This window comes from Dermacentor albipictus, chromosome 9 (assembly GCF_038994185.2).
Source record: "Dermacentor albipictus isolate Rhodes 1998 colony chromosome 9, USDA_Dalb.pri_finalv2, whole genome shotgun sequence".
Classification (NCBI taxonomy): Eukaryota; Metazoa; Arthropoda; class Arachnida; order Ixodida; family Ixodidae; genus Dermacentor; species Dermacentor albipictus.
The window spans coordinates 118,082,712-118,097,165 of record NC_091829.1 but is presented as its reverse complement, the minus strand read 5'-3'; the positions used below and the strand labels follow the sequence as shown (position 1 = coordinate 118,097,165).

The window sequence follows — 14,454 nt, the reverse complement described above, 5'->3', positions numbered from 1 at the left end:
GCACATGCGAAGCTACCGGCACTAGGTGCGCTTTGTCCACATTGCAGACCGATTTCAAGATATGGCGGCTGCGCCGTAAGCAACAGCCACCAAAGAAATCCCCCCCCTCTCTCCCAACCCGTGCCTCAGGTGCAGATGAAGACAGTTTGTGCCCCGGCTTTCTCCCTTGCGCGCGAAATATTGAGCCACGATCGTCGGCTGACTCTTGCAAGTCAGTTGTCAGCACATGTGAACACGGCAAGTCAGTTTTATACGCCCAATTTAAAACAAATTGCTGCTAATTTCGTCAGCTGTAGCTGATAGTCTGTTGTAGTGTGGTCCGTTAAAAGCGAACTTCGTTGCATTAATAAAATAGGTAGAACAAACTAGGGCTGAAATATTCTCCGTTATATCCTAAAGTTTGTTGTATGCGGGCCTTTTGTAACAAGCGTAGACTGTATTGGCGACTTGTGAAGACAACAAAACGCGAATGGCTGCACTTCATGGACTGCTTTCTCAGGTGGTCAGTGTTTACAAACTTGGCGATGGGACAAGGCGAGTTCCCTCATCAAATCGTGCATGTGGGAATGAATTTCACCAACAAGGAACAAAGGAACTTAGTAGTACATGCTGGCAATAACTTCATACATAATTTAGTTTGTGCACGTATTGCATTTCTGCTGGCAGTGACAGCAACAATGCAATCTGAAGGTTTAAGTGCCAGCTACAATGCCACTTCAGCAATTTACAATGCTTGATCAAAGTGAGTTTTTCTCACAGATTGCAGAATGAATATTCTGTAAAGTGCCTAAATTCTGGGTGCCCAAAGAGACACTAAAAGAAAATATCAAGTCAAGCTAGACTGAAAGATTAGGCTTCTGTAATAATGAATTTGTCATTCATAGCAAGAATTGAGCTTTTGTAAGTGAGAAAATGACATAAACAAAAGTCACCATGATGCCACCTGCTGTGGGCCATGGTACCTCATTGTGATGTGCACTGGCTGATTCACAGAGAGTGTGAAGATTATGTGAACTTGTCTATCCTGGTGCAGGCGGTTCAAATTAAGGAGCAGCAGCGGGACCTTGGCGGCAATTTTCTATGCAACAAAGTGATACATTGGCACGCAGAAAACGATTGTACACTTCTGGGCAAACAATTTATTGATCTAGCTTGATTTAATATTTTCATTTAGTGCCCTGGGCTGTCCAGAGAGCGCATGATGCGGCGGTGAGGCTCTGCCCACCAGTCCCCACGTGGGAGCGGCCCGCAGCTCTACCCTAGGGCAAAGCTTCTCAGGACCTTGTAATTAAAGTTCGTCTATCTGTCTTTAGTGCCCTTTTACGACTAACTACAACAACATTCAAGCACAAGTCACCCGAGGATACTTTACAATGGCACGCCTAAGGTTGGCATCATGTGCTTGCTTACTCACTTTGGAACATTGTGAGGCCTAAGCAGCATCAATGCCTCTTCCGGCACTTGAACGAGCTGCACAGCAAGGTACCAGCACATTCTAAATGTGGCACCATTATTTGAATATTCAGCTGACATTTTAAAAATGCATTCCGAGTTCCCGCATTCTTCGGCACTACGACTGTGAAGCATCCTAGGTGACCCTCACCAATGACAGCAACATACAAAACAATGAAGTGGATGGAACAGTGGCATATATAGTAAGCTTCTCTACCATTTTCTCCACCAGTGTAAGGACTGGACAGGATAACACTGTCTGGTATGAGTTCATGATGGAATGAGCAAACTGTGACGGCATTAGAAAACTAAAAACATGACTTGTGAGCTCGTTCCACTCTAGTTTGTGCCTTCTGTCACGGACCTCTTGGGACCTTTAAACAGAAACGTACAACACGAGTTAACGTGAGATCATGTGGCATCCATGTTGCCTTGGGTCAAGGTCAACAGCCTTTGTTGCAGCTAGCTGTCGCAACTGTAGTACCGAGACACGCTGAGATCGAGTGGCCGGTCATCAACCTCGATGGAAAAGGCTGTGTAGGCAGGAACGGATTCAACCCTCTCCATGGTGGCGGCGGGAGCACACCCGTGGCCCTTGTTTGAGAGTTCGATGAGCGCAAGCGCGCCGATCATGTCGCGTTGCGAGGACGGGACTAACTTCCTCTTCTGTAACAGCTCCTCGGAGTCTATGCATGCTTGAGCATCCAGTTCCCGTTTCAGCTGGCGTGTCTTCGGATGTGTCATTCCTTCGTGCGTCTGCTTCGAGTGACTGCAGGAAAATGTAACCACAAACAAATTGCAGACCATCGGCAAACAACCATGTTATTGATTTTCATGCCAGCAATGCTTAAGCTTATCCAGAGGCCGGCACACCTCTGGATAAGCTTCATTATATTATATATATGTATAAAAGCAGCAGCAGCAGCGATAGCCAGAGTTCTTCAATTGTAGCAGTTACAAAGCTCCACATTGGCAACAAACAAAAGTAAATGCCAATCTTAGTCATAAGGTTCTGGGATAACCTACCCGCTTCACAGTGAGGCTCCTATATGCTTAAGTAGTTTCAAACAATTTGCAAAAAATACATGCTTCATGATCATGATTCATAATTCCAATCTTTCATGTCATAAATGAATGTATGTATTCGGGTCTAAGCACCATCCCTAAACATAGAATTAAGGGGATGTTAATGCACTTAACAGACCTGAACCAAAGGATGAGACATATGTAGTATACTTTGAACTAGATTATTTGAAATTCCTGTATTGAAATATACATGCCCACAAATGTGACACTCTAACATGTGCACTGCACTCACGTGGCCTGTAAAGAGGTAAATCCCTTTTCCGCCAACATAAAAAAAAAAAAAAACTACACCGATACATTTTTCGTTTTACTCGCATATCATCTAGCTGTGGACACCACGTAATGCCACTTTTGCACCAAATTTCAGGAAGCACAAGTTAACTGAGAGCCATGTATGCGCTTGGCATTTTTATTTGCACAGTGGTCAATAAAGCACTCACCCTTTCAGCCACAGCGTCACTGCCTCACTCTCGTTTTCACAGTTGGCCTGCTTGTCCTCTGTGTTGTCAACCGCAGCAGTGCTGGCATCGTGGCGTCGAAGCGCTGCAAACGGGTGCAGGCTGCAGCGACGGTTCGAGTGGGTGAACCTTTGGCTGCATCCTGGATAGAATAGAATACGGAATACAACATTGAAAAGAGAATTGGTGTATGCATAAAGTTATGTACAATGCATCTGGATGCCTACTAAAGGCTGGTTGGGAACTGTACCAGTTATAACAATCTCCTACAATAATACAGCGAAAGCAAAAGGACAATAAATTACATGCACACCCCTAAATATACACATTCACAAAACAGAAGGTGAAGTGTTTCTGCCATAAACTATGACAAAACATAAAGAAAGGGCTACACAAGTGACCAGTAAAATTACAAAAGAAGGAACAAAAGCAGAAAAAATACACTAAAATGCACAATAGCAGTGCATGAAATGTTGTTGCAGTGATGATGAAAAGTTTTAAGCATGTTTCAGATCTGATGGTAAGTTGTTCCACAGGAATGATCCAGTTTTCGGCAACAGAAAATGTCCCTTGAGAACACTGTGTGCATGGTGCCCAGATAAAGAGTGTGACTCGAAGGGTTACACTCTTTATACTGTTATGTACACTCTTTAGTTACATGTTGTGCAGCTGCGAGTACTTCTTCATCATCATCAACAGCAGTAGCCCCGCTATGCCCACGGCAGGGCAAAGGCCTCTCCCATACTTCTCCAGCTACCCTGGTCATGTGCTATTCGTGGCCAGGTTGTCCCTGCAAACTTGTTGATCTCCTCCGCCTACCTAACTTTCTGCTGCCCCCTGCTATGCGTCCCTTCTCTTGGAATCCAGTCCGTAACCCTGACTCCAAGAGTTATCTTCCCTCCTCATTACATGTCCTGCCCATGCCCATTTCTTTTCCTTGATTTCAACTAAGATGTCATTAACTTGCGTTCCCTCACCCAATCTGCTCTTTTCTAATCCCTTAACGTACTTAATGTTACACCCATAATTTTTCTTTCCATAACTCGTTGCATCGTGCTCAATTTAAGTAGAACCCTTTTCTTAAGCCTCCAGGTTTTTGCCCCGTACGTGAGTACTGGTAATACACAGCTGTTATACACTTTTCTCTTGAGGGATAATGGCAACCTGCTGTTCATGATCTGAGAATGCTTGCCAAATGCACCCCAGCCCATTCTTATTCTTCCGATTATTTCAGTCTCATGAACCGGATCCGCAGTCACTACCTGCCCTAAGTAGACGTATTCCCTTACCATTTCCAGTGTCTTGCTACCCATCGTAAACTGCTGTTCTCTACCGAGACTGTTAAACATTACTTTAGTTGTTTGCAGATTAATTTTTAGACCCAACCTTCTGCTTTGCCTCTCCAGGTCAGTGAGCATGCATTGCAATTGGTCCCCTGAGTTACTAAGCAATACAATATCATCAGCGAATCGCAAGTTACTAAGGTATTCTCCATTAACTCTGATCCCCACTCCTTCCCAATCCAGGTCTCTGAACACCTCTTGCAAACACGCTGTGAATAGCATTGGAGAGATCGTATCTCCCTGTCTGACGCCTTTCTTTATTGGAATTTTGTTGCTTTCTTTATGGAGGACTACGGTGGCTGTGGAGCTGCTATAGATATCTTTCACTATTTTTACATATGGCTCGTCTACACCCTGATTCCGTAATGCCTCAATGACTGCTGAGGTTCTGACTGAATCTGTGGGGATGCGCGACCCTCGCGCCTCCCCTGATGTTTTTCCCGCATAGCGCGTCTCCTGTAATCCCCCTCCGCCACGTGGCCTGCGTGACGTCAGCGCGGTCGATGTGGTTGAAGCGCAGTCCGAGAGATGGCGCGAGTGTTGCGCTCCTAACGACGCGAGGTTACTTGGGCGCCGAAAGGAAGGCGCTTGCTCTTTTTGGGTTCGGGAAGCGAGCGGGATGGACTTGCCGTGCCGCGCGCCGACCGATGCTTCGGCGAGACCGTCTCGCGTGGCCGCCTTCGAACGCGCCACGATTCGCGTGACTTTACACGCGAACGACCAGGCGTTGGGATCCAGCACGGGGCGAACATATTCGCTCGCTTCCGGTCGCGGTGAGTCGGACTTCTAGATTTGTCGCGCGCCCATCGGCATGTTTTGGGCATAGCAACTCGGCTAGCAGGCATTGATGTATGAAAGGTGCAATAAATGCCCTTGTGATTGTTTGCACTACTGTGTGTTGTTGTTCCTTTGTCCCAAGAGTACGGTGTGGGATATCCCACATTAGACCCCACAAATCAAATGCTTTCTTGCAATCAATGAAAGCTATATATAAGGGCTGGTTATATTCCGCACATTTCTCGATCACCCGATCGATAGTGTGAGTATGGTCTATTGTTGAGTAGCCTTTAAGGAATCCTGCCTGGTCCTTTGGTTGACAGAAGTCTAAGGTGTTCCTGATTCTATTTGCGATCACCTTAGTAAATAGTTTGTAGGCAACGGACAGTCAACTGATCGGTCTATAATTTTTCAAGTCTTTGGCGTCCCCTTTCTTATGGATTAGGATTATGTTAGCGTTCTTCCCACGATTCTGGTACGCTCTAAGTCATGAAACATTGCGTATACAGGGTGGCCAGTTTTTCTAGGACAATCTGCCCACCATCCTTCAACAAATCTCCTGTTACCTGATCTTCCCCAGCTGCCTTCCCCTTTTGCATAGCTCCCAAGGCTTTCTTTACTTCTTCCGGCATTACTTGTGGGATTTCAAATTCATCTAGACTATTCTCTCTTTCATTATCGTTGTGGGCGCCACTGGAAATGTATAAATCTCTATAGAGCTCCTCAGACACCTTAACTATCTCATCCATATTAGTAATGATATTGCAGGCTTTGTCTCTTAACGCATACATCTGATTCTTGCCTATTCCTAGCTTCTTCTTCACTGCTTTTAGGCTTCCTCCGTTCCTGAGAGCATGTTCAATTCTATCCATATTATACTTCCTTATGTCAGCTGTCTTACGCTTGTTGATTAACTACGAAATTTCTGCCAGTTCTATTCTAGCTGTAGGGTTAGAGGCTTTCATACATTGGTGTTTCTTGATCAGATCTTTCATCTCCTGCGATAACTTACTGGCATACTGTCTAACGGAGTTACCGCCTACTTTTATTGCACACTCCCCTTAATGATGTCCATAAGATTATTGTCCATATCTTCAACACTAAGGTCCTCTTCCTGAGTTAAAGCAGAATATCTGTTCTGTAGCTTGATCCGGAATTCCTCTATTTTCCTTCTTAGCACTAACTCATTGATTGGCTTCTTGTGTACCAGTTTCTTCCGTTCCCTCCTCAGGTCTAGGCTAATTTGAGTTTTTACCATCCTATGGTCACTGCAGCGCACCTTGCCCAGCACGTCCACATCTTGTATGATGCCAGGGTTAGCGCAGAGTATAAAGTCTATTTCATTTCTAGTCTCACCATTCGGGCTCCTCCATGTCCACTTTCGGATATCCCGCTTGCGGAAGAAGGTATTCATTATCTGCAAATTATTCCGTTCTGCAAACTCTGCTAATAACTCTCCCCTGCTATTCCTAGTGCCTATGCCGTATTCCCCCACTGACTTGTCTCCAGCCTGCTTCTTGCCTACCTTGGCATTGATGTCGCGCATCAGTATAGTGTATCTTGTTTTGACTTTACCCATCGCCGATTCCACGTTTTCATAGAGGCTTTCGACTTCCTGGTCATCATGACTGGATGTAGGGGCGTAGAGTTGTACGACCTTCAATTTGTACCTGTTATTAAGTTTCACAGCAATAGTACCTGCGACCCTCTCTTGCTAATGCTACAGAATTCCTGTGCATTACCAGCTATATCCTTATTAATCAGGAATCCGGCTCCTAGTTCTCGTCTCTCCGCTAAGCCCCGGTAGCAGAGGACGTGCCGGCTTTTTAGCACTGTATATGCTTCTTTTGTCCTTCTACCTCACTGAATCCTATTATATTCCATTTACTGCCCTCTAATTCCTCCAATAGCACTGCTAGACTTGCCTCACTAGATAAAATTCTACCGTTAAATGTTGCCAGCTTCATATTCTAATGGCGGCCTGTCCGGCTTCCTATATGAATGCACACACAATAGAAGAAGTAATGGCAAGATGCACGGTTTTTAGAAGCCTTTGCAGAAAAATTAGAGTTTTCAAGGACTTTCTCAAGGCCCGGAGAAAGTGTTTTCAAGGATGAAAGCCCCATGATGCCCGACAGCTTGAAAACTAAACACCAGCTTAAACAACGCGCCAGCATTTTTTTTTTATTGGACAAGGAACGAAAAAGGGCTAGTTAAGACATTTTCGCATATAATATCACCAGCCACGACAAACAAGACAGCTTCTTACCACAAAGATGCCAACTAGATCAGATTGGCATGACTCTTGGCTTGCTTAAAGCTAATAGTCCAATACACAAATAATATCCACCAAGCTCAGCCAAAAGCCATGTATAAAGGGACACTGAAGAGAAAAGTGATTTCATCTGCATTAGTTAATTGCCCTTCTACATTAAAAAGAGAGAAAGAGGCTTACTGCGAGGAGACGGAGAGTATGCAAGAAAACGAAAGAAGGGTTTTACGCCGCCTCGAAGTTCCTGCAACAACTTGCCACGACTTCATACATTTTGATGCCCTCTGGTAGGGCTTAGTTAATTTTAGTATTCTAAAGGAGATAAAGATTGAAATAAACTGCAAAAGAGTACGCATTTGGGCTGGTTAGTTCATGATTACGAGCAATAAAAACAGCGCTAAACGACGGGACGAGTGAAGGGACACAGACAACGGCGCTGACTAACAACCAAAGTGTGTTTATTCCGTCAGTCAGCATATATATGGTCCGCCGCTATCTGAAACCACAGAATCTACAGAATACCACCAAGTCTACCACCACTACAGAAGCCACCAAGTCAATAGGGTAAGCAATAACGACAAAAAAAGTTGTAAAAAACAGCACAGACAGAGGTTTGTTGGTGACTGTTGTGACTGTGTGGTTTACAAGATCCCCCTTTCATGCAAGCGTTTTTATATCGGCCAAACGGGGCGTTGCATCAACGACCGCATGCGCGAGCACTTCAACAAATTTCAAAAACGGGCAAAAGATAGTCAGTTGTCACTGCATTGCAATGAATGCGGCTGCAAGCCATCTTTCGAAGGTGTAACCTATCTGTCAAAATATCGTGATGACCGCGCATGCCTTATATCCAAAGCCTTTCACATTCACGTTAGTGGCGAAGCATGTGTAAGCCTTCCGTGCATTTCTCTCCTTCCGAAGGAGATTGCCATCTTATTACATTAATTGCAATTCCCCCTGCGCATGCCCTATTCTGTAGATTCTGTGGTTTCAGATAGCGGCGGAGCATATATATGCTGACTGACGGAATAAAGACACTTTGGTTGTTAGTCAGTGCCGTTGTCTGTGTCCCTTCACTCGTCCCGTCGTTTAGCGCTGTTTTTATTGCTCGTAAAGATTGAACTTTGAAAATTCAGCAAACGTTTACTGGGACACAGTGGACATAACAAGAAAAAATACCTTAACATCTGTGATGTCATGCAGTGGTTTCGGCATGAAATTTCAAAAATGAAACTTACTGTCGTTTTCTCTTGTAATATTTGACCTACTATCATGAAATGAACTAAAATGCAGTTTTTAAAGAATATTTTATCAGTCTAAATTAACTTAGTGTTTCTCTTTAGTGTCTCATTAGGAATTTTTGGGAACTACATAAGATTTAAGGGCTCTCAAAGCACTTTCATATTCAAGGGTATCAAGGACCACTATGAATCCTGCAACCATGCTGAACCCTGACACAGCCTCACCTGGTTCGGAGCAGACGAAAGGCTTTTCACCCGTGTGCAGCCGCTGGTGTGTCTTCAGTTGGCCACTCTGTGCAAATGCTCGCTGGCAGCCCGGAAAGTCGCAGACGTACGGCTTCTCACCTGAGGAGGGTAGGAGAGAAGTGTGGTCAGGCGAGGTGCTCAAGCACGGCACAGCAGCAGAATTAAAGCGACAAATAAAGGAGAATTTTAGTAAACGCAAATTACTAAATTACTAAAATGCCCATCACCAGTTAAACGAAACAACAGCTTTTAAATTGGTTGGTTTTGTATCTGAGTAATGCAAAAGCCTCATTAATTCGAACCAAAATTTTTAACTCTCTGTAAACGAAACTGCAGAAACAATGTCTTAAGTATATTTAAAAAGAAAAGAACACACCGGTAACCACTAAAGCGCTAAACATGTAACCATCAATCACCACCGGTATGTCGAGCGAAAGCCGGTCATTCTGTTCAGTTGCAGTTGACGACAGATCAGTGCCTGTCCTTGTCTCAACCTGATTGTTCTTTTTTTTTTTTTTGGGCAAATTTCTTATAAATGGAAAGCCATCCCTAAAAAGTGGTGGCAAAGTCACAAGCAAGCAAGAACATAACATATTTTAATGCATTGCATGTGTAATCCGGACAGCTTGGCAGTACCACCACTCGCCCCATAGATCGCCAAGTAAGATAGTGACACGTGTACTTATCTTTATCGGGCGACCAAGTTTCGCCGCCTAACAAATGCTGTCGCACAGCGCGGGACGCGCCTGCGTGTATCCGAAGTTTCTGGAAAGTTATCGATGCTTCTATCTGCTGTCTGTTGTCGCCGAACCTTATGTTATCTGATGTCATCGTGTGACGCGAATGGTGTAGAACTTTGCGGAAGGCACGCGGGTCCCAACGATTAGTCTGGAACATTCGATGACTGCTGTATAAAAGCCGACGCGCTGGACCCGCTGATCAGATTTTCGACGATCGCCGACTGTGTTCGCCGCTATCGTTGTGCTATAAGTGTAGCCTGTTTTGTGGGCACAGGTTCGCCCAATAAAAGTTAGTTTTGTTGTTCACAGTATTGCTACTGTGTTATTCAACGTCACCACCACGTGACAATAGACTGAAATTTAGGACGCTTTAATGTGGGCCATTTGACAATTCGCAGTCAACCATCACATGACCTCGAGCTAATTCAAGTACCGTGCTGAGCAGTAAGGGCAATGTTTTTGCTTTGATACACTTTCGGTGCCTCCCCAGAAAGCATACCTAACAAAGCCTAGCAAATCCAGAAGTTGCTGACAGCGGCCAAACTAGCTGCCACATGAACTTCTCGATGCCCAACATTTCACTGTCAGCCACAGTAAGATGGTGTGTGGCATACAGTGCTGCACCACTTGAACGTCTCTCGGTAAACGGAACTCCTGTTAGTTGGAAAATATATCTCTGGTCCCTTGAGGTTCCATTTAACACGATTCTAGTGTACATCTTCATGTGCACAATGCATAGTTCTTCAGTCAGCTTGTTTCATCGGTATACTGCTTGGACTCAAAAAGGAGTTAACATACTTGTTTGTGTCACATCATGAACTCTAATAGAGTTTTGCGATCATGATCATTGTACTTTGAGATTTAATAAGAAAACTGCTTCCTAACAAGGCTCGCTTTCAATGCTGTGATATTTGTGATCAGCGGCAAAAAAATAGCAGTGCTGACTGCAAGACTGCGCAGTGTATAAACACAAAAATTTGAACAGAGAAAGAAGCAAAAAACGGAACAGCAGCTTAAACAGAATTGCCACGCTAACATAAAAAATACTTAGGAAGAGCAACAACGAGGAACGCTTCGCACTCACCACAAACAATCTAGTATTTGTTTGCCATAGGCTGTATTTTCTAACAACCCATTTCTGTTTGCATTCTTTCTGGCCTTTGCCACTGGCTTGAGTGCCCATCATGTTGCCCTTGGAACGAAAATGAAACCGAACACTATGAAATAGGAGACCCTAGTCGATCATGAAGTGATACCAACAACCTTGTTCTAGGATGCTATTGCAAACAAAGGAGAAGGAATAATGAAAAAAAAAAAAGCTAGAGCATGCATCACTAGTGCTTCCAAAACATGTAACCAACAACTCTGCATTTGTGGTGTCATTGCTCAATCCCTGCTTTTCATTCAATTGCACTGGTAACACATTCCACAGTTCTAGCAACCAATCAACTACGCATGAGTGACCTTTCGCTGAATGCTTAACCTCTGCTTAGATGTATACCAGAATATCAATAGATGGAGATGAGATGATGGTGAGACCTACCCTTTGTAACGGGCAGGCATGGCTACCTCAATGGTGAATATCCCGAACATGCACCACAAAGCGCTACAGTGCGTGGGGCATGTTTCTGCACTGTTTACTTTCACGTTCTAGATGTAAAAAAAAAAAAGACCTTCATAATTACTTATGCTACTGTTGACTAATTTGTGCCAGTAGAATGTAGAACCAGGTTCAGGATAATATAGCATTTCTATTTGAAATTTCGCAGAAACTGCTGCCTGTGGTTTGTCTATGTTATCACTGGGACCAGCAAGTCATGATAGACAATGAACGAACAAAATTGAGTCAAAAGAATGGCTATGTTGTACATGCCTGTCACTCACTGCAATAAGAGCTCTGCTGCTTGTTGCAACAAAGTGTCATAATAATCGAGCAAAGGTGTCATTTAGACATGTTCATTACAGACATATTTTGAGGGTAGCCTGACAGATGAAACTGCCTAGATATTTTCTTTGTCTGTTGTCCTACTTGGATAAGAATGTGCTAGAGTTCGTCACCAGCACCACTGTTGTCGGGTGTGTTTTCCTGTATTGTGGCATACATACCATAAACATTGTCTATGCTATATTAAAAACAAATAAGCCCTAAGCAGTTTTGGTCTTTATGGGGAAAAAGAAAAGAAGAAATCAATAAACAAGTTTTTCAGCTCAAACTTCAAAACAACTGTTTTTTCTGTGACAATTTCATTCAGCCACTATAAGGTGCAGAATTTTGCATTACTCTAAAGCAAAACTGCTCTAATGTCTATTCCTTTGATGTCATATACTGGCTCTTGTAGTTTCCTGGATATAGTGTGAGAAACGATAACTGAGACACACACAGCACAAGCACTGACTACTAACCATTCATGGTTAGTGTATGGCAAAAGCGTGCAGCACTGGGCTAGCTGGTATTCCATTTCGTAGTAGAAACAGTGTGAGAACTGAGACACACACAACGCAAGCCCCGACTATCAACCGCTGATAGTCAGCGTTTGTGTTGAGTGTCGCTGTTTCTACTACGAAATGGAATACCAGCTAGCCCAGTGCTGCACCCTTTTGCCATACATTAACCATGAATTCCACCATTTTCCAGTTAAGACACATTTTGTTTGTATGTGAATTTGTAGTAGCCTCTTTTGAGTGCATTTAGGTTGCAATGTAGAACGATGAAGTTGAGTGCATAAGTGTGCAGCATGTTTTTTTTCCCAGTAGAATTTAAGAAACGGTAACAAGTTTGCATTATGCCATTATTTCTGCATGGTGCAATAACAGTAAATTAGGTTTTTATGTGAAAGACAGTTCTACTATGGTTCGTATGAAACAGGTGAACATACTATGCGAATTGGAAACAACTAAAAAAATAAAAACAAGGTTGTGCAGGACTATGGCGCTTGCTGTGCTGAGGTCCCTACCGCATATCGACATATTTGAAAGCGAGTGGAAAGATGGAAATCTTGTTACCGCCTCTGTATGCGCGCGAGTAAAACTGCGCAAAAAAAAAAAAACTAGTTGAAAATTTCCTGGAACGATCGGAAAATCTGAAACGTCGCAATATGTAAACTTTTTGTCTCGAACAATTCGCCTGATAAGGCAGCAGCTCTCCCAAAGACCAGCAACTTCGTGACGTGTAGCTGCGAAATTAAGGGACGTATACAGACAATTATTATACTATTGAGCGAGAAAAGATCTATATGCGCGTTACGCCAGGTTGTGACCAAACGATTGATGAAAACGAGCGCAATTAATTTAAATACCACAGGGCGACACCTGCGGCGTCGGCTAATTAAATGACGGCGAGAAATTCCTAGGTGGGGCAGCACGCACGGGCACTCTGGGAAAACAAAAGCGTTTATATATAGCCCTGGTGAAATCTGGCAAATTGCAAAACTCGTCGAAGGCTAATGAAAACAGCGGCGTCATGCAAGGCGAAAATGAGACAGCCTGCGCCACTACGGTGGGGCGCGGGCTTCCGCGCCACTCGACGCGGCGCGCCAGTTAAAAGGACCGTTCGCGGGTTTTTCCCGCGATGAAAAAAACGCGCGCAAACACATGTAGGTCACCCAATGTTGGACCACTCCTTTCCGATGGAGTAGCCACAAGACATTCCAAACAGGTGCCGAAAATGTGCAAGAACCTCTGCCTCCAAAGTTAACTGCGGAAAGGGCGATTAAAGCGCGCGCTTTTCCTTGTGCGATATGCTTGGGGGACACAGGTCACCTGCGACTTTTTAAAGGGCCAGTGACAATGGGCCGTGCCACTATGCGAACATAACGCCACATATCGCAGCCGATGTAGCTAGCAATTCCGCAAAAAAGAGAAAAAGATGCAAAAATCACCCGAGGAGAGCAGCGCGCGTGTAAAACAAGGGCAAACACTGAGAACTGTGTTTGCCTCGCAAGGGCAGACGACGTGCGCGGGATTTAAACTGCACGCGGCCGCCCGGACTGCGGAGTTGCCATTCGTTGAGAAAAAGTTGCAATCGGGCGATTAGGAGGAGAAAAGACTTACAAATAGCTGCGTCTGTCGAGGTGTCATTTCTCTTGCAACTAGACTATATTTCGTCCTTTGCAACTACGAACCGGCGGCCGCTCAACAGGGCAAAAATTTTGTCGCAACTCCAATCAGCGAAAACGATCGTCGGAAAGTGCCTTTGCGAAGAGTTTACGGAGCGGTGATTGCCTTATGACCGCATTCAGCAAGAAAACAGCAGGTACTACGCACCAGTATGCGTCCGCATGTGTGCCTGCAGCGACTTCTCGCGCGGAAACACGCGGTTGCAGACTTTGCACTTGATGTTGCTGGGAGACGAGGAACCTTCGCGGATCAGAGACGTGATGGTGTCGAGCCTCGGGCGGCCGCGACGTTGGCCGTCAGCTCCTCCGTGCGGAGTGCTCGGCGTCTGCGGCGACGAGGGACGCCCCGCGACCGCCGCGGCAGTGCCGGCGCGCGGGCTCTTCAGGTCGACGGCTCCGGCGACTTCGTGCCAGTTCCACGGGTAGTAAGCCTGGTCTCGGATCGGCGGGCTGCAAGGCGAAGGGGACGACGTCATCGCGCTGTCGGATGAGGACTACAACGCGGAGAAGACGACGCCGCTAGGCACGCGGTCGAGACCACACACAGCATACAGCACAAGACGCGCAGGCGGTGATTACGCGCGCGAATTACCGCGAATTTCGCGCCAGATTCAGCCGCTTTGCGCGCCTAAGTGCAGCAATAAAAAATGCGATGCGACGTTTAAAACTCTTGTTCGAATTTACAAAAATCAATTTATATAAGTCAATTTTATGCAAAATTATC

General features: G+C 44.9%; 1 protein-coding gene across 1 annotated transcript; it reads right to left on the bottom strand.

Annotated features, from left to right (window-relative positions):
* Window positions 1-241: 241 nt before the first annotated feature.
* Window positions 242-14,352, bottom strand: LOC135911265 (zinc finger protein 367-like). The gene is made up of 4 exons (XM_065443466.2): window positions 13,879-14,352; window positions 8,855-8,974; window positions 2,979-3,138; window positions 242-2,221 (listed from the first exon to the last, which is right to left on the bottom strand). Exons 1-4 carry the CDS (start codon window positions 14,204-14,206, stop codon window positions 1,915-1,917), a joined length of 915 nt encoding a protein of 304 aa, XP_065299538.1. The 5' UTR covers window positions 14,207-14,352; the 3' UTR covers window positions 242-1,914.
* Window positions 14,353-14,454: the final 102 nt, after the last annotated feature.

Coding starts and splice junctions, on each gene's coding strand:
- LOC135911265 (XM_065443466.2), bottom strand. CDS start 14,206: ATGACGTCGTCCCCTTCGCCTTGCAGCCCGCCGATCCGAGACCAGGCT. Junction 3,139..8,854: donor TTTCGTCTGCTCCGAACCAG/GTGAGGCTGTGT, acceptor TATTCTATCCAG/GATGCAGCCAAAGGTTCACC. Junction 2,222..2,978: donor GTGACGCTGTGGCTGAAAGG/GTGAGTGCTTTA, acceptor ATTTTCCTGCAG/TCACTCGAAGCAGACGCACG.